Source organism: Oryctolagus cuniculus, chromosome 18 (genome assembly GCF_964237555.1).
Source record: "Oryctolagus cuniculus chromosome 18, mOryCun1.1, whole genome shotgun sequence".
Lineage (NCBI taxonomy): Eukaryota > Metazoa > Chordata > Mammalia > Lagomorpha > Leporidae > Oryctolagus > Oryctolagus cuniculus.
In genome coordinates this window covers 4,678,813-4,704,373 of record NC_091449.1, presented here as the reverse complement: position 1 = coordinate 4,704,373, position 25,561 = coordinate 4,678,813, and the positions used below count along the sequence as shown (strand labels likewise).

Sequence of the window (25,561 nt, the reverse complement as noted above, 5' to 3'; positions counted from 1 at the left end):
GCAGTCAGTTTTCCCTCGCTGGAATCAGTAACTCTGCTTGCTGTTTATTTTTCTTGCCCTCTGCCCTCCTGCCAGACAGCAGCCTCTGTGTGTGCCTGAATGGCCCCATTCACGCCTCTCAGCCACACATGGTGGCCTCTGATCAAGGCACTCAGTGGATCAGGAAGTGTGGGAGGCTCCGCGGACCCCGCCACCCCCGAGCTGCAGTTTTGGCTTTCCTGGAGGACAGAGGTTTGGGGTACGGTGCCAGGTGGGAGGGGGCGAACACAGGACGGATCCACACCGGACCAGGGCCACTCACAAGATGACGCCGACAAAGCCTGCTGTTTCCCTCTGCATCACACCCAGTGACTCACTCTCCAAATGTTTGCCTCTGTGCCCTGCTTTCCTGGAACGCTAACCAGGCCTCCACCGCAGGGCACAACAGGTTGGCCAGGTGAGCTTTGGGCCACAGCGGCCGAGGAGGAGGCGGCGAGCGGACCCGGGTGTCCCTGGGAGCCCGCATCCCACACCGGTCCTGGCTCCCCCCACCACCGGGGTCCAGGGGCCTCCCTGACAAGGCTAGGCCCGGGGCGGGGAGCACGGAGGCGACCTCCCTGACGTAGGGCGCCCCGGGCTCCAGCCGACGCCCCCCCTCCCACCTCTGCGGAGCACCCGGCGCGCCAGGCCCCCCACCCCGCAGCCTCTCCCCGCTCCGGAGGGCGCGACCCCTCCCCCGGCAGCTCGCGCGGCTTCTGCAGGCAGAGGCTGGGCCGCGAAGTCTGCCCAGGCGTCCGCTGGTCGGTGCTCAGCGCAGCTGCGCGAACGGCGCCCGCGCCACGGCGTCGCGGAGCGCCCGCAGCCGCTACAGGGCCGCGCCCGGGAGCACTGCGGACGCGGTGAGTGAGGCGCGCGGGAGGGAGCCGGGCGTCCGGGCCACCCTCTCCGCCCCGGGGCCGGCAGCTTCCTCTTCCCGCGGGGCTCCGCTGCGCGCCTCTAGGCCGCACCGGCAGCCCCGCGCGCTTCCCCTCCGGCAGCGGCCCCGGGCTCCGGAGATGCTCAGGCCCTCCGCCCTGTCCGGGAGCCAGGAACGCCGGCCAAAAACGGCTTTGCCTGCGGGACCCAGGGGGCTGCTCCCGCGTCCGCGCTGCTAACGCAGGGGCAGGAGCCGCGGGCGCGCTCGGGGCCGTGCACCCGCGCCCCGGCCCTGGGCTCCACGGGCCGACCCGGATCACCCGGGCGCCCCTCTTGCTGCCGGTCCCCTGCACACACGCGCGGGGCCCAAGGACCACCCCTCCCCACCTAGCTGCTGTTTTGGGAACACCCAAAGTCCGGGGGGCGACACCGTCCACTCGGCCCTCTTGGAGAGACCCCCAAGACTGACCCCAGAACGCAGGCCCCCCAAACGCGGCGGCCCCAGGTCGTTTGCGTCTCCTGGAGGCCCACAAAGCGGACCCGGAGGTGGGGGGGGAGGGAGGGAGAGAGAGAGAGAGAGAGAAAGGGAGGCTGAGACTGGCGGGGTGGGGGGGAGTGCTCGGCCCTAAACAAACCCTAAACATGTGGGTTTCCATGGCAACGGCCTCCTTTGGCCCACCCCCGAGACCTCTCCAGGGCTGTCAGGAGCCCCCAGTGCGCCAGCTGTTGTGTCTTCCTGTTTGGTCGCCATGGCAACGGTGACCTCAGCCCAGCCCCCTCCCCCCGCCTGGCGCACAGTCCCCGGCAGTTTTTAGCCATCGGGGGTGGGGTCCGGCCTCCGCCCCGCCCTGAGGGCGGGCTTGGGATAGCCCGGACTCGGGGATGTCCCTTTGCACGGCCTCAGCCCGCAGCCCAGCCCGGGGCTCCGGCCCCGCCCCCGGCCCCGCCCGCGCGGTCTCCCCAGCCCTACAACCCCACCCGGCCCGCAGACCCTTCTGGTCTGCAGCTGTCGCCCTCGCTTCGGCCGCAGCCGCCACTGGCCGGTGAGCTGAGGGTGCGGGGACCGGGAGGGCGGGGAGCGGCGGCCCGGGGTCCTGGGATGTGGACCGAGGAGGGATGGGCCAGGATTCAGAATGGCTGAAACCCTGGAAAGACTGAGGCTGGGCCGGGATGCTAGGGTTCTGCGAAAGAGCTGGGTGTACACCCACTCAGGTCTCACTCCTGAAACAGGACGGGTGGGGTCTGCACCCACCCAGATCTCACTCCTGATAGAGGGGGGGCGGGGGTCTGCACCCACTCAGGTCTCACTCCTGAAACAGGACAGGTGGGGTCTACACCCACCCAGATCTCACTCCTGATAGAAGGGGTGCTGGGGTCTACACCCACCCAGGTCACACTCCTGATGGGGGGGAGCTGGGGTCTACACCCATACAGGTCTCACTCCTGATAGAAGCGGGGCTGGGGTCTGCACCCACCCAGCTCTCATTCCTGACAGAGGGAGGAGCTGCGGTCTACACCCACCCAGGTCATACTCTTGGGGGGGGGGCTGGGGTCTGCACCCATCCAGGTCTCACTCCTAACACAGGATGGGTGGGGTCTGCACCCATCCAGGTCTCACTCCTGAAACAGGACGGGTGGGGTCTGCACCCACCCAGGTCTCACTCCTGCAACAGGACGGGTGGGGTCTGCACTCCAGGGTCTGAGAGAGGAGGGACTGAGAGGCTGAATTCCAGGGTCTGAGGGAGGAGGCTAGTGGTCCGCACTCACGGGTCTGAAGAATGGGGGGCTGGGGGCCTGGACCCCTGGATCTGAGGGCAGGGGCTCCTGGGCGCCAGACGGAGGCGGCTGGGATCTGGTACCCAGAGGGCCACAGGAAGGGAGAAGTTTGGGGCTGGGGTCCCGGATTTGGGGGAGGGGACTGTTGCTGGCGTGCAGCATTGCCGACCCCTCCCCTTCCAGGGCAGCTTCGAACGCCGAGCACCGGGCAGGGGGTCCGCCGGGCGCGGAGGGTGTGGCAGGGCGTGGCGCGTGCGGGTGTGGCCGGGGCGTGGGGCCCCGCGCGGGAACCGCAGGCCGGTTTCCTCTCCGGGCGCGCGTCTCGGGCGCCGCATTCCTGAGCTCTGACTTCAGGCGGCGTCCGGGGCCCCGAGGGCGGGGGCAGACCCTCCCTTCGGCGTGGTCCCCTCGCCCCGCGTCCCGCTCCGGGGCCTCCGCGCTCGGCCAGGGGCGGCGCCCGCGAGCTGGAGGCGCGGCCGCGCCCGCTTCCTCTTAGCCGGCCCTGCGGGGCGCGGGGAGCGCGCGGGGCGGCGGCGGGCGCGTGGCTGCCCCGCGCCAGCCGGCGGGCAGCTTCCGGCCCCCTGCCCTCGCAGAGACCCTGCTGGGGCGCTGGCTTCAAGCCCAGCCCTCCGGGGACCCAGAACGCACGGAATTTTAAGATCCCGCCCCACAGTCCCCCCCTCCAAGGATCCGGGAGCTCACCCCCACCCCCGGAAACACGGAGAAGGCGGGGGTCCCGCCCCCGCCTCCCGATCGCCGCCGCCCTCGGGCTGGCGGAGCTGTCTGAAGGCCTTATAAGGCGCGGAGACGCCGGGCCCAGCCAGGCCACCCGCCCCCGCAAGCCGCCGCCCAGGGCCGCCCCGCCACAGCCGCGCGGCCTCGCTGCGCCGGGGCCGCGTTGAGACCCCGCCCGCCGCCCTCGCGGCGCGCCCAGGCCCTCCCCTCTGCAGGGAGGCGCCCTGGCCGCAGGGCCTCGCGGCCGGGCCGGCTGGGCCCGGGTGTCGGAAGGGAGGAGCCCCGCGAACCGGACGCTGACGTCCTGTCCCCCTCAGGTGCTCCGAGCAGCCGCTCAGGTGCGTGCGTGACCTCGCCGCCTGCGCCGCCCGGCAGTTCTCCGTGGGGCCTCAGCTAAGACCGCTGGTGAGTGCACGGGGGTCCGAGGGGGGAGGGGCTGGGGCCTGGGCCCGGGGTCTGAGGGGGAGGGGCTGGGGCCTGGACCCGGGGTCTGAGGGGGAGGGGCTGGGGCCTGGACTCTGGGATCTGATGGGGAGGGGCTGCGGTCCTGGAACCCTGAGTCTGAGGGGAGGAGGGGCTAGGAGCCAGGGGCCAGGACCCCGGGACCGGGACCCTTGATCTGAGGGAGGAGGGGCTGGGGACCTGGACCCCGGCGTCTGAGGGAGGAGGGGCTGGGGCCCAGGCCCCATATGAGTGTCCAGGGCTGGGCTGGGGCTGGTCCTGGGGTAGCCACTGCAGCGTGCAGTCTGTGGTCCTGCGCTGCTGTGTGCCTGGCACTGGAAGCAGGAAGTCCTGGTTGCCCCTGGCTGGGAGAGCAGCCTCCTGGGATTGAGGCTTTGTGCTGGGAGACTGGACATTTGAGCACCTGAGGAAGGCCGGGCCCTGGGCGCTAAGAGTCTGGGCCCTCAGTTCTGCAGGGTCTCTGGGACAAGGGGGTGGAAGAAAGTGTTTACCCAGAGTCCAAAGGTGGGAGCTTGGCACGCTGAGCTGGGAGGCCTGGGGGTTTGGGTGCAAAGGACTGGGCGCCCGCCACGGGGAATCTGCAAGCCTTGGGCAGACAACGTCCGGGCTAGGGAGGCAGGTCGCGGTGGGGAGAGTCTGGGTTCAGTTCTAGAAGGGAGGGGAGGACTCTGGACTGACTCCCTGAGCTGAGCGCTCTGAGAGGAGACGGGCGGACCCCGAGAGCGCTGAGACTGCCCCCCTGGGTGTGCGGAGGCAGACAGGAAGGTCACCGTTGGGGAAAGAAGGAAGTCTGTTAGCGGGGCCCACACAGAGGAAGCTGATAGGGGGGTCATGTGGCTGAGGCATCGGGGTTAGGAGGTCAGGGAGAGGGCCTGGGCCCTGGGCGTCTGTGCTGGGAGGAACCAGTGGCATCTCCACAGCAGCTGGGGCTCCAGGGAGAGGAGAGGGGGCCCAGACTCCCGAGCTCGGACACAGGTTGGGACGGGAGCAGCCAGTTCCTCCCTGGATGCCCATGCCTGTCCCCTCCCCAGCCCCGCGGCCCCACCATTTGCATCCCAGTGAGGTGCAGGCCGGGGTCCGGCTTCACAGCACACCGCGTCTCTCCCTCCCGCCAGCCATGCCGGTGACGGTGACGCGCACAACCATCACGACCACGTCGACGTCCTCGGGCCTGGGGTCCTCCACCATCGTGGGGTCCCCTCGGGCGCTGACCCATCCCCTGGGCCTCCTCCGGCTGCTGCAGCTGCTGTCCACCTGCATCGCCTTCTCACTGGTGGCCAGCGTGGGTGCCTGGTCGGGGCCCATGGGCAACTGGTCCATGTTCACCTGGTGCTTCTGCTTCTCTGTGACCCTCGTCATCCTGCTCGTGGAGATGTGCGGCCTGCAGGCGCGTTTCCCCCTGTCCTGGCGCAACTTCCCCATCACCTACGCCTGCTACGCGGCCCTGTTCTGCCTGTCGGCCTCCATCATCTACCCCACCACCTACGTGCAGTTCATGTCTCACGGCCGCTCCCGGGACCACGCCATCGCCGCCACCACCTTCTCCTGCGTCGCCTGCCTGGCCTACGCCACCGAAGTGGCCTGGACCCGGGCGCGGCCCGGCGAGATCACCGGCTACATGGCCACCGTGCCGGGGCTACTCAAGGTGTTGGAGACCTTCGTGGCCTGCGTCATCTTCACCTTCATCAGCGGCCCCGAGCTGTACCAGCACCAGCCGGCCCTGGAGTGGTGCGTGGCCGTCTACGCCATCTGCTTCATCCTGGCCGCCGTGGCCATCCTGCTGAACCTGGGCGACTGCACCAACATGCTGCCCATCCCTTTCCCCAGCTTCCTGTCGGGGCTGGCCCTGCTGTCCGTCCTCCTCTACGCCACGGCCCTCGTCCTGTGGCCCCTGTACCAGTTCGACGAGAAGTACGGCGGCGTGCCGCGGCGGGCCAGAGACGTGAGCTGTGGCAGGAGACACACCTACTACGTGTGCGACTGGGACCGCAAGCTGGCCGTGGCCATCCTCACGGCCATCAACCTGCTGGCGTACGTGGCCGACCTGGTGTACTCCGCCCGCCTGGTTTTTGTCAAGGTCTAAGACTCACCAGGGGCCCCGCTGTCCCTCGGCCGCCTCCCAGCCCTTGCTGCCTCTCCCGGCTCCTCTCCCTTCCTCACTGGTTCTCCCCTCCCTCTCTGTTCCTCTCCCTGTTGCTTTGCCACACACCTACCTTGTTCCTCTGCTACCTTCTCCTCTCCTCTCCGCTCTGGCTCTCCTCTTGCCTGTTTCCTCTGGAGCCCGGGGCCTTCTCTCCCCCCACCCCACCTCCAAAGGTGCTGAGTTCCACACATCCCACACCCCTTCTTTTGCAGCTGTTCATGCCACAGGCCTCCCAAGAGGCCTCATTGCCAAAGCATGCCTGCCCGCCCTAGCTGTGCCTTAGTCGTGTGTGTGTGTGTGTGGGTTTGGGGGGTGGGGGTCGGGGAGAACCTAGGGATCAACCCCTTTCTCCTGGGGGAGGAGGGTGTCCGGTGCACCTCCCCTTTCAGTTAAAATTTTTTTTTTCTGGAGGTCAGTGATTCCCAGTGGGCGGGAGGCTTCAAACACAGACCCCAGCCCCACCTGGCAATCGGCCTTGCCTGAAATTGGCTCCAGAAATTTTGCCAGGTTTCTTAAACAGTCCCACTGCCTAGCGGCCATCTCGAAGCAGGCTGGGGGCTTGGGGGGATTGCTTTTCATCCCCACTATTTTCTGTGCTGTAAGAAAAAAAAAAAAAAAAACAGAAGCACAGGCTCGTGAAGCCAGCTGCCTGCAGCGTCCATCCATCCGGGGTGGCAGACCCTCCAGCCTTGGTGTTGAGACAACCAGCCCCGCCCGGGCAGGGGGAAGGTGGCCACTGCCTCGGCCGCCGCTGCTGCTTCCCTGGGCAGAAAGGCCTGGGTGGCCCTGATCTCGATGAAGCTTTTTCTTTTTTCTTGTTTTCTCCTCCGGGTGGGTGGGCTGGGGAGGCGGGCGGGTGGGGACTGCGGCTGCCCTGCCGGAGGCGTGTTCCTTGCTTGTGTGCGTTTCCGTGTGCTAGTCGCTTCTTGCTGCTGCTACTACTGCCTGCTTCTCGGGGACTCACATGCGTAACGTGATATATATATAAATGTATAAAGGTATATTTTATTTTTTTTTAATTCCCCTGAGCTTTTGGTCCCCAAAGCTCCTGCTGTCCCTTGTAGAGAAAAGCCTCGTCCCCTCCCCCACTCCCACATTCATCTTTTTTTTTTTTTATTCAACATAAAGATAAAAGAAAGATTTGTGTGTGCTGTTGTTACTGGGGCAGCTCCAGGAGTCGGCCTGGGGCCGGTGGGAAAAGGCAACCTTGACCACACCAGAAGATAGCAGTCGAGTCTGGATCTTCTCAATTCCGCCCTCCTTGGAGTCCCAGAAGCCCCTCAGAAACACAGGTGCAGCAGTTTCCCTGCAAGACGAACCCTCACTTGCAGGTCAGCGTTCGCTCCTGGGGCCGGGACCTCCCGCTCTGCCTCCTAGTTCCAGGTCGGCTCACCTGAGCGATGGCCCAGCCCACCTGGGCACCCCCCTGGGGGGGGAGGCATCTTCCCACATCCGGGTCTGATCCTGCCCTCCCCCAAAAATTGCTTACTCCATGGTGCCTGTGGGGTCCTGGGTTCAAGGCCTTCCGGGACCGGACCCTGCCTGACGGCACCTGGTCCACAGGAGACCTTGCTAGAGGGGACGAGTGGCTCCTGCGACCCACCTCTGCCCTGCCCGTTTCCCCAGCTTGGGGAGAAGCACAGGTGTGTCATCAGGCAGAGACCCAGGGTCTGCACCCCCTGCCTGCTTGCTTGCATCCACGCCGGCTGCAGGGCCGGGGAGGTCCCGCGGAAGGCGGGAGGCCAGCCAAGACCCGGAAGGCTACCTCTGGGCCAGAAGAAGCTCTTTTCCTTCCTGCCGGGCCCACCCAGCTGCTGGCACCCACACCCACTCCTGTCTTCTCGGCCACGCCGCCTCTACCCCAACGCTGGCCTGAACCCCTTTCCGGAAGGCGTCAGAAAGGACAGTTCTAGAACCAGGGGGCCACGGGTCGGAAACTCGGGGAAGACCCCAGGGAGCAGGACTAGAACGCGGTGGGGTTCCCAGCTCAGCTCTCGGGGCCACCGCCACCTCCTGACACTGTCCCCGGACACGACACACGCCGAGAGGTGGTCGGAAGGCCAGAGGATCCCACGTTAGGGTCCTCCCAAGAGAGGGCTCGGGTTCTTCCACTGCCTCCCTTCGGCTTCGGAATCCCAACCGGCCCTCCAACCCCACAAAAGTCCCAGAAAAAGCGTGGTGGCAGGGAGGTGTCTAGAGTCTTCGGCGCCGCCGTAGAGCCCCGCCCGCGTCGCGGTGCACTCTGGGAGTGGAAGTTCTCTGCCGCGTCCAGAGAGCGGCCGGGCCCCAGACTTTGGACTACAAGTCCCAGAAGGCACCGCGCTCCGCAGCCTGGGGCGGGCCGCGGTTGCCCCTGGCAACAGAGCAGTTCACGGCAGAGTTGGGATCCGGAAGCGGGAAGTGGCGGAGGAGAGCGGGGAGACCAGAGGATCCCCGAGAGCGACTGGGGTCGTGGCCGGGAGAATGAGAGACTCCCAGAGAGAGAGAGAGAATGACAGAGAGAAAGAGTGTATCCGAGACGCAGAGGCAGGGAGCGAGCCCTGGGGACCGCGAGCGTCGCAGAGCCCGAGAGAGAAGGGGTCAGATTGAGAGACACAGGAGCTGTGCAGGTTCCCTGAGGGAGACCCCACACCCACACACAGCGACAGGGAGCGAGAGGACAGAGCCACGGAGGGACAGACAGAGGCCCGACCAGGAAGACCGCAGAGACGGGCGGGGCCGCGAGGATGTCAGACATGTAGGGAGACGGAAGTGGAGAGGAGCGCGCAGACAGGGGACTGAGAAGAGATAGAGAGGGAAGGAGGGAGGGAGGGAGGGAGGGGAGAGAAAGAGAGAGAGAGAGAGAGCGAGCGAGAGAGAGAGAGGAGTGAGCTCCAGAGAGCGAGGAAGAGAGAGGAGGGAGGAGTGAGCCCCAGGTCTCCATTCCGAGGCCACAGGGAACAACAGCAGGTGGAATTTGCCCCACTGAAGTTCCTGTGCCGCAGAGGAAGCGTCTCGCGGGACAAGACCGCTCAGAGAACTAGCAAGTATTGGCGAGCACATGTCTGAGGGGGTTGATATCCAGAGCTTAGCAGGGACTCAGCAGCAGAGACGCACATCTTAGATCTAAGACAGTTCTCAGAGGAAGACAGGCACAAGGGGCAGGTGCACGGGACAAAAAGCCCGGCATCACGGGGCACCAGGGGAGGGCCCACCAAAGCGCCGAGGGGCGTCTGCTTCCGGGAGGCGGGCTGCTGTCAGACGCAGGTCGGAGGTGTTGGGGAGAAAAGCGGAGCTGCACCTGGTCCAGCAGCCCCACCCCGGGCGTGTCTCCCGGGAAGATGAACTCCCGCTGCGGAGGACACAGCCGCACTCCTGTTTCTCTCAGGCTGTTCACAGCAGCCGCCGGCCCCCCGTCCTCCCATGAGTGGACTAAGAAAGCGGGCTGCTGGAATACTACTCAGCCCTGAAAAGGGATGCGCTCTCGTCTTTTCCCACTGCATGGCTGGAACTGGTGGCCATTAAGTGAAGCAAGCCACGCACGCGAGTGTCACGGGTGGAATCTGGGGGGGGGTGACCTGGCGGTCTCATAGACCTTAAAAATGGATGGTGCTTCCCAGAGCCTGCAGAAGGGTGGGTAAACGCCCCTAGGTTACAGCCAAGGCGTTGGTTCCGGCGCTCGCCGCACAGGCGCGTGAGCAAGCACACACACACCAGCAGATAAGGTGGTGGATGTCGCCAACACAAAGCCGTGTTCGGTGGTTGAGATCCATGCCTGGCACACGTCTGCCGGTATCCCATGAACACGTGCAAGTCTTATCTGGCTGTTGGGAAGAACAGCTCTTAAATACAAAGAGGTCAGAGGAAGACCCCGGAGCCTGGATCCCAGCGCCACAGCAGCAGACCGAGGCCGAGGGACCCAGGCTGGGCGGGGGAGCGCGCTCCGGGGACGCCCCTCCCCGCAGCCAGCCCCGGGAGCGGGTGGGCGCACGTGCGTCGAGCCGAGGGCGCTTGTCCGGCGGCTCAGGGCGGGGGCGCCTTTAAGTCGAAACCCCGCCCCGCGGTCGTCATGGCAACGCCTCCCCCCAACCCGGGGCTCCCACATTTGAGCAGGTGCCGGAGCCCGAGCGCCCGCCGCCGCCCGTGCCTCCGGCTCCCCCGCCCGCCCGCTCCCCTTGGCGGAGCCGGCGCCGGGGCTGTGGCTCCCGGGCCGCTCCCTCGCTTCCACCTGTTCCCCTCCAAGACAGGCAGGATCCTGGTCCCCGCTACGTTCCTGGGGCCATGGCGGGTCTGGGCCCCGGCGGAGGCGACTCAGAGGGGGGACCCCGGCCCCTGTTTTGCAGAAAGGGGGCTCTGAGGCAGAAGGTGGTCCATGAAGTCAAGAGCCACAAGTTTACCGCCCGCTTCTTCAAGCAGCCCACCTTCTGCAGCCACTGCACCGACTTTATCTGGTGAGGGCGGGGGCCGGGCGGCAAGAGGGGCAGGGGTGCGGGCTCCGACTTCTAGGATGGGGAGGGAGTCCCTGACTCCTGGGTCTGAGGGAGGAGGGGCTGGGAGACTCCTGGGTCTGAGGGAGGAGGGGCTGGGGTCTTGCGGCTGTGGGAGGCAGATCTGGGGTCCCTGACTCCTGGGTCTGAGGGAGGAGGGGCTGGGGTCTTGCAGCTGTGGGAGGCAGCTCTGGGGTCCTTGACTCTCGAGTCTGAGGGAGGAGGGGCTGCGATCTTGGGTCTGAGGAGGCAGATCTTTGGTCCCTGATTCCTGGGTCTGAGGGAGGAGGGGCTGGGAGACTCCTGGGTCTGAGGAAGGAGGGGCTGGGGTCTTGCGGCTGTGGGAGGCAGATCTGGGGTCCTTGACTCTCGAGTCTGAGGGAGGAGGGGCTGCAATCTTGGGTCTGAGGAGGCAGATCTTCGGTCCCTGACTCCTGGGTCTGAGGGAGGAGGGGCTGGGGTCTTGGATCCTGGGTCTGAGGGAGGAGGGGCTGGGGTCTTAGGTCTGGGAGAGGAGGGGCTGCGTCCCTGACCCCTGAGTCTGAGGGAGGAGGGGCTGGGGGACTCCTGCGTCTGGGAGAGGAGGGGGTTGTGGTCCCTGACTCCTGGGTCTGAGGGAGAAGGGGCTGGGGTACCAAAATCTGTGGGTTCCACAAAGAGATGGTGGCTGGAGCTCAGACGCCCGCCCGGGTGTGGTGAGGCAGGGGTCAGAGGCCGCGGACCGCCTGTGGCTGGCAGCAGTGGGGGTGTGGGGCCTCCGTGGCTCTGACCTCGGCTTCCTGACCTGCAGGGGCATTGGGAAGCAGGGCCTGCAATGTCAAGGTAAGTGTGGGGCCCTGGACGCGGGACCCTCGGGAGGGTGGGGGCGGGGGCTCCACGGCGCAGGATGCGTGGCACACGTGCTCTCTGGTCCCCAGAGGCGCGGGGGAGCCGGGGCGGGGGGTGTGGCAGAGACACAGCCTGTGGTGGGGCCACCGCGGGGGTGGTGCCGGGGGCCCCTCCCTCGGCCGGCTCCAGGTGGGGACAGATATTTGGAGAATCTGTTGCCATGGGAACAGAAAGATTTTGGAAAAGGGGAGCTAAAAGGGGGGGAAGGGGGCCAGAGATGCAAAGTCAGAGCGAGCCCCCCAGGCTGTTGCCATGGCAACAGCAGCCGTCCTAGGCTGGGGCAGGCCGGGTGGGGTCACCCATGGGTGGGTGGGGCTGAGCGGCTGGCAGTTCTGGGGGGGCGGGAGAGGGGGCCGAGTCCTGAAGCGCAGCTAGCACTGCGCAGAACACCACCACTCGGGGCGGGGTGACCGGCAGCAGCGCCCCCAGACTCACTCCAGCCCTAGTCACCTCTCTCCCGACTGCCTGGCCTCCTGGCTCCTGGTCTCGGCAGGCCCGTGTCTGTCGGTGGGGTTTCTCCTTTCTTTCTTTCCCTCTGGCTCTGCCTCCCCGTCGTGCACCGGGGTCTCGCCTCTGGCTCTGTCTGTCGGGAGCCCTCCCTCTCCCGTGCTCTCCGATGAGTCCCTTGCTGACCATCTGTTGGGGCCTCCCCGTCTCTCCCCGCCTCGGTGTCTCTGACTTCCCCTCCAGTCTGCAGCTTTGTGGTTCACCGGCGATGCCACGAATTCGTGACCTTCGAGTGTCCAGGCGCTGGGAAGGGCCCCCAGACGGACGTGAGTGCCCAGACACCTGGTTCTCCCTCCTTGGGCCGCGCCCCCGCCCTCACCCCCTCGGCGGCCGTCCCAATTTCTCCTGCTATTTTTAAGGCCGGGCGGGGAGGGGGCTGGAGAGGGGGGGGGGAGCTAGTCTGGCCCAGATTCCTTGCCCTTGGCCTGGAAAGGGGGAACGTGAGGGGGACCGAAACAGGTTGGGGACACAGGTGAGGGACACGGAGAGAAGTATCCGCACAGGCACAGGGATGGCAGGATGAGACAGCGAGGGAATCTCGGGCAGACGGACAGAGCGACTGGTGCAGCAGCGGAGAGAGCAGCCCAGAGGCAAAACGAGGGCATCGCAGGCTCCGGGAGACAGGGCAGAGGGAGTCAGAGCCAGAGACACCGGGAAGGACTCAAAGAGAGGGGCTCAGGAGCCGCCGAGAGGGGCCCGCGAGACCCCGGGTGCACGTGCATACGGGTGTGTGGTGCATCTGCTGCACGCAGCCGCTGTACCCTCAGAGACTCGCAGCCTCCCCTCTGCCACGTACAAGGACCGCCGAGCCCGGGCCCTCCCTGTCCCTCCTCCGCTCTCTCTCCGAGCTGCCAGCTGCCGTCCCCTGCTCTGTAGTACAGGCCTGATGACTTAGCACGAGCCGGCAGAACAGGCTGCACCAACGGACGTGTTCTCCCCGGGCCCCCTCCAGCAGGTGGCCTGCAGGCTCACTCAGCTGGCAAGCCCCTGAAATGGGGCTGCTGGGCCCGGGGACAGAAAGCTGAGTTCCATTTCACCCATGTGGACCTGAGTTTCAACTGCTACATGGGGCCGGCGGCCCCGAGGCGGGCAGTGCAGGGCTAGGCATCACCAGGCTCGCTGTGACACAGTTCAGTGGAACTCAGGTGGCCTGGGTTTCGGCCAGGGGTGACACAAGGTGGGAGACAGTTCTGTGACGTGCAGTTGGAGCTAGAAGCTAGAGAGAGGCGGAGGAGAGAGGCACGGTGCCCGAGGCGTTTTGCCTGTTGTCAAGTCAAGAAAGCTGAAGTTTACGTAGAGGATGTGACATTAAAGGGACAGGCGTCTCCTGCCCACATCTGTCTGCACTATCAAGTGCTTGCCTCGGCTGCCCAGCTGCACCAGCTCCTTCCCAAGTGCTCTCTGCGAGGCTTATGGCCGGTGTAGGACTGGCCATGCCCCCCAGCTTACAAGGTTCAGTTCGGTGTTTCCCCGCCCCCACCCGAGCAGAGGCTCCGAGCCAGGGTCCCCAGCCTGGAGTCCCAGCCCCCCCGCACATGGGCTCAGTCTCCCTCTCTTCCTGGTCTGTGAACGGGGTTCAAGGGCTTACCTCTGTGTGGGGCTGCCCCGCAGCAGGAGTCGGAGCGCCGTGTGTTAGTCCCTGATAAAAATGGGAAGAAAAGAGTGCACAGCTGGCCTTGCTTCTGCATCGGCAGGGTCCGGCCAGCATCACTTTGATTAGACCCCGTTTAGGGCCCCCTTTCACTGAGGGGGGAGCCTGAGGTTCCGGAAAGAGGGCAGGCGTGCGGCGTTAAGATCTGCACCCGCACCCACGCTCTCTGGCCGGCAGAGCCCGGGGCTGCCTCCTTTCCAGTGCCTTGGCCTTTGAGACCGATGGCAGCAGCTCTGTGGGTGGCTCTGTGCTGTGTCAGGCACCTGGCTGAGGCCTTTGCCCACTTGGGCCAGCAGCCAGCAGCACCCTCCCCGCCCACCTCCCCAAGTGCACGTTTGAATCAGAACCCCCCCTAAAATAGAGCGGAGCTCAGGAGTGTCCTAAATGCTCCCGCGGTGACAACCAGCGCATCCTCAGACTCTGGCCCGGGGTGGGGGAGCCGGGACGGAGAGGGCAGAGGGCAGGCAGGCGGCCTTTTGCTGGTGTCCTGAATGGACTCTGGAAACACAGCTTCGCCTCAAGATGTGGACTGTGTGTCTGCACCAGGCAGGGGAGGACGCAGAGGCTCAGAAGCGGGGCCGAGCTGGCCCAGAACCACACGGCTGGGAAGCGACCTAACTCTTACACACAGGGCTCCGTGGGCACTGCGGTGACATCACCGATGGCGACCACGGCAGTGCTCACGGCAGGAGGAGGAGTGGGCGCGGCTGGCCTCACCTTTTCCTTTTGGCCTGCCCAGTGCCGGTGGCAACTCAGGAGCCGCTAGCCGCACCCCCTACCTGGGGCTCAGAGAAAGCCCACCATGCAGTGGGCAGAGACTGACAAAGGCCCTGTGAATGGTCCTGGGGTTCAGGGAGGCCCTCAGTTTCTCAGAGCTGTGTGTGGGGGTGGGGACTGTGGGATGTTGGTGGTCACCTCTGCCGTGGGCCGCTCAGGGGCACGTTGCCCTAGCTGCTGTGTTTCAGGAAGGCCCCTCCTGGCTGCTGCTCGCCCCAGCCCACCTCCGCCCATCCACTGCTTTTCCTTATTAAACCTTTGATGACCGTCTGTCCCCTCCCCTCCATTTGAGCATAAAGCAAAGAGCGTTGTGTTTTTAATTTGGCGAGTGCAGTGCCCAGCATGCCTGGGAGCTCAGGTGTCTGCCTCGTGGACGGGGGGGGGGGGGGGGGGGGGGGGGGGGGGCGCTGCGGGAGGCCGAGGGGAGGGGGCGCCGGCCCAGCGCTCAGCGGCGTCTCTCTGCGCCCAGGACCCCCGGAACAAGCACAAGTTCCGCCTGCACAGCTACAGCAGCCCCACCTTCTGCGACCACTGCGGCTCGCTCCTCTACGGGCTGGTGCACCAGGGCATGAAGTGCTCCTGTGAGTGCGCGCGGGGCCGCGGTTCCGGGGGACGCGCCGCGGGATGGGGTGCGGGGCGGAAGTGCGAGCCCCAGTTGTGCCCCGCCAGGCTGCGAGATGAACGTGCATCGGCGCTGTGTGCGCAGCGTGCCCTCGCTGTGCGGTGTAGACCACACGGAGCGCCGCGGGCGCCTGCAGCTGGAGATCCGGGCGCCCACGTCGGATGAGATCCACGTCACCGGTGAGGCCCGCCCCCTTCTCTAGGTGTGAGGCTGGGAGGCCACGCCCCTCTCTGGAAGGCCACGCCCCCAAACACGAAGCCCCGCCCTCTGCGAACTTTCCGTGCCTCTCAGTGGCCCTTGCAAGTGTCGGGATCCCTGCGAGGGTGGGCGGTTGGCCTGCCAGCCCCAAATCCCAGGGCCAGATGTGGGGAAAGGGCTGTGGGGCTGGTGGGAGAGGTTGTCCCGGGTACCAGGGAGGTGGGAGATCCGAGAGCTTGGGATTCCTGACTGCTGCTGGTGGGGGGGCTGCAGGCCTCTAAGGCAGGCTCTCCCTTCACGCCCGCCCGTCCCCTGCAGTTGGCGAGGCCCGAAACCTCATTCCGATGGACCCCAATGGTCTGTCTGACCCCTACGTGAAGCTGAAGCTCATCCCAGACCCGCGCAACCTGACCAAGCAGAAGACCCGGACCGTGAAAGCCACGCTGAACCCCGTGTGGAACGAGACTTTTGTGTTGTGAGCCTTGGGTGCAGCCTGGGAGGCCGGCAGAGGATGAGCCGAGGGCCCTGGTGGCCCGCAAGACCCCAGGGAGCAGATGGTGTGAGATGCTAGGGTAGAGGAGACCCCGGCGAGAGTGGAAGTTGCTGGGAGACAGGAAAGGAGTGACAGAGAGAGAGACCAGGTTCTGCAAGCCTGAGCTCCATCAGAGAGGCAGAGACAGGGGCATCCAGAAACAGATTAAGGGCCGGTGCCGCGGCTCACTAGGCTAATCCTTCGCCTTGCGGCGCCGGCACACCGGGTTCTAGTCCCGGTCGGGGCGCTGGATTCTGTCCCGGTTGCCCCTCTTCCAGGCCGGCTCTCTGCTGTGGCCAGGGAGTGCAGTGGAGGATGGCCCAAGTCCTTGGGCCCTGCACCCCATGGGAGACCAGAAGAAGCACCTGGCTCCTGCCTTCGGATCAGTGCAGTGCGCCGGCCACAGCGTGCCAGCCACGACGGCCATTGGAGGGTGAACCAACGGCAAAAGGAAGACCTTCCTCTCTGTCTCTCTCTCTCACTGTCCACTCTGCCTGTCAAAAGAAAGAAAGAAAGAAAGAAAGAAAGAAAGAAAGAAAGAAAGAAAGAAAGAAAGATTCAGAGGAGGTGGACGGACACACAGACACCTGGGGAGATGTGGGTGGGACAGGGGAGCAGAGGGCCTGAGGAGGGACAGACCCACAGAGGAAACTTGGATGGAGACAAAATTCCTCGAGGAGGAAGAGGTGGGTGGGAGGGAGTGCAGAGATAGACAGACAGCAGCTGTTACCCAGGGAGAAAGACCAGGAGGACGGACAGAAACCCACAGAGAGGCAGAGGAGAGGGTCCCCTGTGAGGCACAAACCCACAGAGACCCAACGTGGGAGGGTGGCAAGGAAAGAAACCAACTGATGGGAAAGACGGAGATCCAGAGGGAGGCGAGGAACGGACAGGCAGGGCGGGAGGGAGAGCTGGAGCCAGCAGGCCAGGACAGGGAGGGGACGCCATAGCAGGGTGGAGACCACCTTCAGGAGGGTCGGAGGCGGGCAGGGCCCCCACAGGAGGAAGCAGACCCAGGTCCAGGAGGGGAGAGTGCAGGGAGCGTGAGCCAGGCCTCTCGCCCCTTCCCCCAGCAACCTGAAGCCGGGCGACGTGGAGCGCAGGCTCAGCGTGGAGGTGTGGGACTGGGACAGGACCTCCCGCAACGACTTCATGGGCGCCATGTCCTTTGGCGTGTCAGAACTGCTCAAGGCGCCCGTGGACGGCTGGTGAGGAGGGGGCTGGGGCTGGGGGCGGGCCTGCCTGTCGCCATCTCCATCTGTGTGTGGTCCCTCTCCTCCAGGCCACTCTCTCTCCCAGGACTCCCGCTCTCCTCCTCCTCCTCCTGCTCTCTTCTCTCCTTACCTCACTCTTTCTCTCTCTCCATCTCTGTGTCCGTCTCTCTGTGTCTCTGTCCTCCCTTCGGATGTCTCTGCCTCTCCCACGGGTGCCCCATCTCCCCACCCCGCCCGCTCTGGTCTCCGTCTGTATGTCAGGTACAAGTTACTGAACCAGGAGGAGGGTGAATATTACAATGTGCCCGTGGCCGATGCTGACAACTGCAGCCTCCTCCAGAAGTTTGAGGTACCCAGACCCCGGCTTCCCCAGGGGAGCCCAGCCCAGCACCCCACAGTTCAGAGCTGGGCATACCCACCATCCACCTTGTGGCTCCCTGCTGGTCCTGGGACTACAATTCCCAGGAGGCATTGGGGCTCCTTCCCCTGCTCTTCCAGGAGACTAGCCCCAGGGTCTGATGGGAAATGTAGTTCCTTTCTATCCCCATGGCTTGGGGGCGTTAGAGACCCTGAGCCCTGCTCCAGGGTGATCCCCTACTGGTCTTGGGGCCCTGACTCTGGCTTTCTTCTCCCCTAGGCCTGTAACTACCCCCTGGAGTTGTATGAGGTGAGTAGAATGGAGACACTGAAGAAGGCCGGTTCACCTTCTCTCTCTCTCTCTCTGACCCTCCCTGTTCCACTTGTCCCTCCCCCCTTCCTGTCTTCCGCTCCACACACACGGGTTGAGCACTCAGGTGCTTGCTTGAATAATCCCAGTGATGCTGAGGTGACTCTGGGCCTCCAGCTGGTCCCCGAGGTGGGGACACAGTCCCAGACTCTAAGTGACAGGCAGCCCAGGGAGCCAGGGAGCCTGGAAGAGGCAGTCACCCAGCCTGGGGGTTCCACGGAGGTCCTCTGCTCTGTCTGTGGTCTGCCTGCCTCAAATCACCGCGAGACCTCCCTAGTGACCCTGCAGAGCTACCAAGGGACACTCTGGTGGTCCCCGTGTCTGCGCGCTAAATTCCTCGCATGGTCGATCCTGAGAAAGGGCTGTCCTGGTGACAGGATAGCAAATGGGGAGGAAATGCAGGCCCAGAGAGGGGGTGCTTTGTCCGGGGTCCCCCAGCAGTTACGTAGAGGGAGATCGTCCCGTGCACCCGAGGGAGGCCTCAGGGTGGAGACCGGCCGGGGCTAACAGCACAGCGCTGCATTCCAACGCTTTGGAGTCTTCAGGGCGTCTCTGTGTGAGAGCTACTGCCTTGCACGTGAGGCTGGGGACGTAACCCCAGCAAGCGGCAGCGATGGGGTCTCCTTTCAGGGGCCCAGGCTGAACTTCTCAAGGTCGTGAGAGTTGGTGACTATTGACCGAGACTCAACCCTGCCTCAGACTCCTGCCGGGCAGAGAGATTGAGCCGCAGATCTCTAAGATGGGCAGTGCGGGCGCTGTCCATGGTAGCAGAGAGGCGGCTGACCTGGTTTAAGAAGTCGGGAGGAGCCTCCGTGGGAAAGCGGTGCTGCATCCAGTTCTGAAGGAAGCTTGGGGGTGACTAGGAGGGAGGGGGAGGGGAGAGCTTTTCAGGAAGGAGGCACAGTCCTCCGGAGGCCCTGAGGCACAGGATGTGTGAGGCTGGGGCGTGGGCGGCGGGGTGGGGGGGTGGGGAGGCATCCCGAGACCTGCAGGGTCAGTCACGGCCAGGCCTTGCAAGCCGCACGCAACAAAATCTTAGCACAGACAGAAGCTGTTAGATGGTTTGCAAGCATAGGAGAGACATGACCTGGTTTATTTATTTTTAAATCGGTCCCTCTGCCCGCTGAGCCGGGAACGCATAGAAAGGACAACGGGGAACGCAGGACAGCAGTGGAGTCGCAGGAGCCCCCTCCTGGGGGCCAAGGCAGGGAAAGGTGGAGAAGGCTCTAGAACTTAAAGCCGAGTGTGGTTCCCGGACCAGTGGTGGCAGCAGCGCCCCCCTGGGGAACATGTGGGAAATGCAAGGTCCCAGGCCCTCGCTCAGGTTCACCTGGGAGTGGGACCCAGGCGTCTGTTCGTACCTGGTGCTTCGGGGAGCTGGCTCGGAGGCCAGGAGAGCAAGGCCCTCGAGCTGAGCTGCGTGGGTCTGCTGCTGGCTTGGCTGTCGGCCGGCCGTGTGACGTCTCTGAGGCCTCTTCTCAGAGGGAGTGCCAGCAGGGTTTCCGTGGGTGGTGTGTATTAAGCTGTCTGCATGTGCGCTGAGCGATGAACAAGCCCTCAGACCGTGGGGAGCCACACAAAGTTCTTAAGCCAAGGACGGGGTTGGGGGTGGCATCATTCCTTCCTGTTCCCGCCATCCCTTTCGTTCTCCTGGGGGCATGTCCTTGTGCCTGCCGGGGGTCTGACCGCCCCGGGGTCTGTCTCTCCTCTTTCTCACAGCGGGTGCGGATGGGCCCCTCTTCTTCCCCCATCCCCTCCCCTTCTCCCAGTCCCACCGACTCCAAGCGCTGCTTCTTCGGGGCCAGCCCAGGACGCCTGCACATCTCCGACTTCAGCTTCCTCATGGTCCTAGGAAAAGGCAGTTTCGGGAAGGTTGGACTTGGGGAGTTTTGGGGGGGAGGGAGGATGCCGGCCCGGAGGTGGGCGTGGGTGAGGAGAGACTGGGCTGGGAGTCCCAGGTGGAGTTAGGTTGGGCGGCCCGGGTTCCTGGAGAGGAGACGCATGAGGACGTGGGTACTTTCCGGGGTGCGGGGGTCCGCAAGGTCAGGGCGCCGAGCCCCTTGAGAGGGACAGGAAGGACCCCCGGCCCCCTCTCTCTGTGCCCCTGGAAGGGGAGCTCCCAGAGCAGACTGGCCCTGGGGGCCCTCCGTGCGCAGGTGATGCTGGCCGAGCGCAGGGGCTCCGATGAGCTCTACGCCATCAAGATCCTGAAGAAGGACGTCATCGTCCAGGACGACGACGTGGACTGCACCCTGGTGGAGAAACGCGTGCTGGCGCTGGGCGGCCGAGGGCCTGGCGGCCGGCCGCACTTCCTCACCCAGCTCCACTCCACCTTCCAGACCCCGGTGAGGATGGAAGCAGGGGCCTCCCTCAGCCCGGGGGCGCTGCCTTGGACTCTGGTGCTGTGAGGGGGCGTGGCTGAGGAGTGGGTTCCTTGGTGGGCGTGGCTAGGCAGATGGGCTCCTGAGTGGGGTCCAGAGATGCCTGTGTCTCAGACGAGCTTGGCCGTGAGTGGGTGCGGCCAGTGCTGTTATTTTAAGATTTATTTATCTGAAAGGCAGAATAGCAGAGAGAGAGAGATATCTTCCGTCCGCTGGTTCACCCTCAAACGGCTGTAACAGCCAGCGCTGGGCCGGGCCCAAGCCAGGGGAGCTCCTTCAGGTCTCCCACATGGGTGCTGGAGCCCAAGCACCTGGGCCCGTCTTCTGCTGCCCTCCTGGTGCACTAGCAGGGAGCCCAGTCAGAAGTGGAGCAACCAGCGCTCAAACCTGGCTCTGCGACGTGGGCTGCCTGGTGGTGGGGCAGGTTGGGGCTTACCCTGCCACGCACCGTGCTGGCCCCCCCCCCGCCCGCTCTGGCTTCGAGCAAAACAGTGAGCAGAATGGGCTGCCCCCAGGGGCTCTGTGTGGGCATGGCCAGCTGCCTGGATTGAACAGCACTAGTTACTAGGAAGGACTTTGGTCCCTGGGGGAGGCCAGACTTGCGGGTACGTGAAAGAGGTTCTGGTGTTCCGGATGCGGAACGCGTGGTGTGGATCCAGATCTTCAGTCCCAAGGAGACGGACGGATGTCAGCATTGCGACCTGGCGGCGCAGAGGGGCGCCCCCGGGGTGCTCTGGGCCGGAGTGCACACAGAGGGCCCCACCCTGAGCCCGCACTCCCTCCCAGGACCGCCTGTATTTCGTGATGGAGTATGTCACCGGGGGCGACCTGATGTACCACATCCAGCAGCTGGGCAAGTTCAAGGAGCCCCACGCAGCGTGAGTCAGCCCAGAGGGGAGGGCCGAGGCGTGGGCGGCGGGAGGGGCAGGGTCCAGCCTGGGCCCTCTGACTCCCTCGCTGGCCCCTCCAGGTTCTACGCAGCGGAGATCGCCATCGGCCTCTTCTTCCTCCATAACCAGGGCATCATCTACAGGTGGGCGTCCGCCCCAGGGCTCCCCTGCAGGGTGGGGGGCGGGCCCTGGAGGGGAAGAGGTCCCAGCCGGCCGCGCACCACGCTGCCCGCGCCCACAGGGACCTGAAGCTGGACAACGTGATGCTGGACGCCGAGGGGCACATCAAAATCACCGACTTTGGCATGTGTAAGGAGAACGTGTTCCCCGGCACCACCACGCGCACCTTCTGCGGGACCCCGGACTACATAGCCCCCGAGGTAAGGCCGGCACCTTCGGCGGGCATGCCCCGTGGGCAGGGCCGAGCCGCGTGGGCGGGGCCTGTGGAGGAAGGGTCTCAGGGTCCTGTTCCTGGGCCGTTCTAACTGGGCGGGGCTTGTCCTGGAGGCCTCCCGCATGGACACTCAGCAGGAAGTGTGGTGTGAGCGCTTTGACTAGGTCAGCTGGCTGTGTGTGTGTGGGGGGGGTGTGGGTGTGTGTGTGTCAGCCCTAAGAGCTTTGACTAGGTCAGCTGGCCATGTGTGTGTGTGTGTGTGTGTGTGTCAGCCCCAAGAGCTTTGACTAGGTCAGCTGGCCGTGTGTGTGTGGGGGGGGGTGTGTCAGCCCCAAGAGCTTTGACTAGGTCAGCTGGCCGTGTGTGTGGGTGTGGGTGTGGGTATGTGTGGGGGTGTGTGTGTGTGTCGGTCCCCGAGGGCTTTGACTAGGTCAGCTGGCCGTGTGTGTGTGTGTGTGTGTCAGCCCCGAGAGCTTTGACTAGGTCAGCTGGCCGTGTGTGTGGGTGTGGGTGTGGGTATGTGTGGGTGTGTCAGCCCCCGAGGGCTTTGACTAGGTCAGCTGGCTGTGTGTGTGTGTGTGTGTGTGTGAGCCCTGAGAGCTTTGACTAGGTCAGCTGGCCATGTGTGCGTGCGTGTGTGTGTGTGTGTGTGTGTGTCGGCCCCGAGGGCTTTGACTAGGTCAGCTGGCCATGTGTGTGTGTGTATGTGTGTGTGTGTGTGGTGTGTGTGTGTGTGTCGGCCCCGAGAGCTTTGACTAGGTCAGCTGGCCGCGCGTGTGTGTGTCTGTGTGCGCGTGTCACCTGCAGAAAACTAGAAAAACTCGTTCTTCTTTAGGGGAAAAAATGGTATTTTTATTTATTAGAAGGAGCAGAGAGATCTCCTACCTGCCAGTCCACTCCCAAATGCCCACACAGCTGGGGCTGAGGCAGGCTGAGGCCAGGAGCCAGGTCTCCAGCGTGGGTGGCAGGGACCCAGCTACTTGACTCATCACCCACTGCCTCCCAGGGTGCACGTTAGCTGGACGCTGGAACTGGGAGTGGAGCTGGGATCCCAGTCCAGATACTCAGATATAGGATGTGGACTTCCCGAGAGACAGCTTAGCCAGTGCGCCAAACGCCTGGCCTAAGTGCTCAGCATTTTTTTTTTTTTTGAACAGGCAGAGTGGACAGTGAGAGAGAGAGAGAGAGAGGTCTTTCTTTACTGTTGGTTCACCCTCCAATGGCCGCTGCAGCTGGCGCACTGCTGCTGGTGCACCGCGCTGATCCGAAGCCAGGAGCCAGGTGCTTCTCCTGGTCTCCCATGGGGTGCAGGGCCCAAGCACTTGGGCCATCCTCCACTGCACACCTGGGCCACAGCAGAGAGCTGGCCTGGAAGAGGGGCAACCGGGACAGAATCCGGTGCCCCAACCGGGACTAGAACCCTGTGTGCCGGCGCCGCAAGGTGGAGGATTAGCCAAGCGCTCAGCATTTTAAACTCCAACTCCAGCCTGTTGAGCCTGGAATTCTTCCAGGCGGGGAACTTCTGTTTCTTAAAGAGTCCCTCAGACGAACATGGTGTGCAGATGCACACCTGACATGGGCGGGATTTGTGCCTTGGCCTTTTGAGTCTCAAAGAATGTTCTAGATAGGTACACTTTTCCTTCCAAAGCTTCCAAAGAGTGGACCCCAGGCCCAGATCTTCCTGGTGGGAGGGCTCCATGGTCCCAGCTGTGTTGGGGAGCAACCATGACTCCCTGCCTCCCACTCTGCCCTCAGATCATCGCCTACCAGCCCTATGGGAAGTCTGTCGACTGGTGGTCCTTTGGGGTCCTGCTATATGAGATGTTGGCGGGACAGGTAAGGGAGATGGGCAGGAGCTGGGGGAGCCGCTCACAGCTCAGCAGGGGAGGCTGGGGGCTGTGCAGCGCTGTCCGCGGTCCTGAAGCTCTGTGGGCATCCGGGTTCTTAATCCCTATGGGGCGGGGGATGCTACTGGCCCCTTCCGCAGTCTGGTGAAGCTCATAACCCTGTCTCAGGATAGCACTGTCAGAAATAGCAGAACGACAAAAAGAAATCCCACGAGATATAGTTATCAAAACTTTAAAAAAATGATTGGCTCTAACTCGACTAAACGAATTTAAATGTATGCCTTTGCCTAAGTGTGGAGCAGTGAGGTGGGGACGCGTGTGCCATCCTCACGCTGAGTGGACGGCGACAGGAAGCAGATCGGGGCAGCCAGCAGCGCTGCTGCCACAGCAGTGCCCACAGCCCGAGCTGTCGGCAGCCTTGGGTCTGGTTCCCGTCCGTGACGAAGTGGGGAGTGCCAACGCTCAGTTAGAGGTTTAAAGAGGAAAGATGCACCTGTCCCACACTCCCATAGCTCAGGGCTCCCAGGCGCTCCACACTCATACTCAGAAGCCTGGCCCCAAGGCCTGCTGTTGCTAACCCGGGAGCCCGGAGCCGCCCATCGGCCTGGGAGAGGCCTTCTCCCTTCTCGTTATAGGACAGACTGCCTCATTAACACCCCGCTGATCACCCAGCAGATACAGGAGCACGTAGGAGACAGAAAGATACGGCCTGGGCAGTGCAGTGGGGAGGGGTGTGCGTGTGGCTGTCTCCGAAAGGCCTCTGGCCTTTATCCCTGCTGCGTTCTAGCCTCCCTTCGACGGGGAGGATGAGGAGGAGCTGTTCCAGGCCATCATGGAGCAGACCGTCACCTACCCCAAGTCGCTGTCCCGGGAGGCCGTGGCCATCTGCAAGGGGGTAAGAGCCCCCCGGGGACCCTGCTTCCACAGCCTCGCACCCCACTGCTGCTGGGAGCCTGCAGCTCCAGCGCTCTGCTCCCGCCTGCCGGGAAAACCAACACAGCCCAAGTCCCGTTAGAACGTTCTCTGCCCCACAGCCACGCCAGCTCCCGGCTGGCCTCGGCCCTGGGCAGCCCTCAGCAGGCTGGGTACATGAGCCCCGCGGCTCCCCCCTCTCCTGCACCCTGCCAGCTTCAGTCCCACTGGGCTTGTGCAGTTTAAGGCAGGACAGAGGGCCTGGCCCACGGCGGGTCTCCAACACGTGCTAGCAGCAGGCTGCTCCTGTCCCACGCCTCCTGACGGTCTCTCTCTGGGCTGTCTCATCCCTCTGCCTCTGTGTGCACGTGATGGGGCCTCCTGTGTGTCTGCACCTCTGTGTCACCCCACCCTCTGCTCCCTTCCTGCCCCTCCCCTCACACACGCTCTCTGGGCCTCCCCCCCCCCCCCCCCCCCCGTCCTCTGTGTCTCTGCCCTCTCCTCTCTGAATCGCCTTTCCTTCTTCTATCTGGATCTCCAATATCTGCTCCCCACCCCCATCTGTGTGCCCCCCACCCCGTGCCTGTGCTCCTCGCTTGCTCTGGGTCTCCCTGTCGGGGGCTCTGTCCGTCCGTCCGTCTGTCTCTGTGTCTCCCACAGTTCCTGACCAAGCACCCTGGGAAGCGCCTGGGCTCCGGGCCCGACGGGGAGCCCACCATCCGTGCACACGGCTTCTTCCGCTGGATCGACTGGGAGCGGCTGGAGCGGCTGGAGATCGCGCCACCGTTCAGACCTCGCCCGGTCAGCCACCCTCCCGCCGCGTGACCCCGGTGCCAGGGGGCGGGCTGCCCGTGGGCGCGGTTCCTTGTGCCGAGGGCGCTCTGGAGACCTCGACGGGCGTGGGGAGCTCTGCGCGAGTCGGCAGCGGGGTGCGGTGGGACCGGGCCGCACTCACCTGCCCCTGCTGCGTCTCCCACAGTGCGGCCGCAGCGGCGAGAACTTCGACAAGTTCTTCACGCGGGCGGCGCCGGCGCTGACGCCCCCAGACCGCCTGGTCCTGGCCAGCATCGACCAGGCGGACTTCCAGGGCTTCACCTACGTGAACCCCGACTTCGTGCACCCGGACGCCCGCAGCCCCAGCAGCCCCGTGCCCGTGCCCGTCATGTAATGCCACCTGCAGCCGCCAGGTGGCGCAAGCGCCCCTCCGCCGCCACACCGCCCCCTCCCCACGCCAGACGCGGCGCCGCGGCGCGCCGGCCTCCCCCCTCCCGAGCGGCCCGGGCCACCGCCGCCGCCGCGTGCAGCCGCCAGGGCCTCGCCGCGCTCTAGGTCCTGCGGCGTCGAGCCGCTCTCGCCCCTGCATTCAGCACTGCGCCCCGACCCCCGGCGTCCCAGGCCGCGTCTTGGCCGTTCCCCGCCCCTCCCGCGCCCGCGCACCGTCTCGTGGGGTTGGCTGTGCCAGACGCGGGCTCCACCGCGAGCCGCTCCCCCGAGGCCCGCCCCCCCGGCCCGCTCCAGCGCGGCCCTCCCGCGCCGCGTGGCCTC

General features: G+C 64.9%; 2 protein-coding genes across 5 annotated transcripts; both read left to right on the top strand.

The window, feature by feature from the left end:
- The first annotated feature begins 298 nt into the window (after window positions 1-298).
- Window positions 299-7,150, top strand: MYADM (myeloid associated differentiation marker). Of its 4 annotated transcripts, none has more exons than XM_070061836.1 (3): window positions 299-436; window positions 3,723-3,810; window positions 4,983-7,150. In XM_070061836.1, exon 3 carries the CDS (start codon window positions 4,985-4,987, stop codon window positions 5,948-5,950), a length of 966 nt encoding a protein of 321 aa, XP_069917937.1. In that variant the 5' UTR covers window positions 299-436; window positions 3,723-3,810; window positions 4,983-4,984; the 3' UTR covers window positions 5,951-7,150.
- A 3,077-nt stretch (window positions 7,151-10,227) lies between these two features.
- Window positions 10,228-25,389, top strand: PRKCG (protein kinase C gamma). Its single transcript, NM_001082273.1, is given in 18 exon segments — window positions 10,228-10,440; window positions 11,267-11,298; window positions 12,055-12,137; window positions 14,769-14,880; window positions 14,969-15,100; window positions 15,438-15,594; window positions 16,725-16,859; window positions 17,127-17,214; window positions 17,503-17,532; window positions 19,312-19,464; window positions 19,749-19,937; window positions 20,760-20,851; window positions 20,944-21,006; window positions 21,105-21,243; window positions 23,013-23,093; window positions 23,892-23,999; window positions 24,677-24,817; window positions 24,996-25,389. Coding segments are annotated over 18 exon segments (2,094 nt in total). The 5' UTR covers window positions 10,228-10,270; the 3' UTR covers window positions 25,185-25,389.
- The last annotated feature ends 172 nt before the right edge of the window (window positions 25,390-25,561 follow it).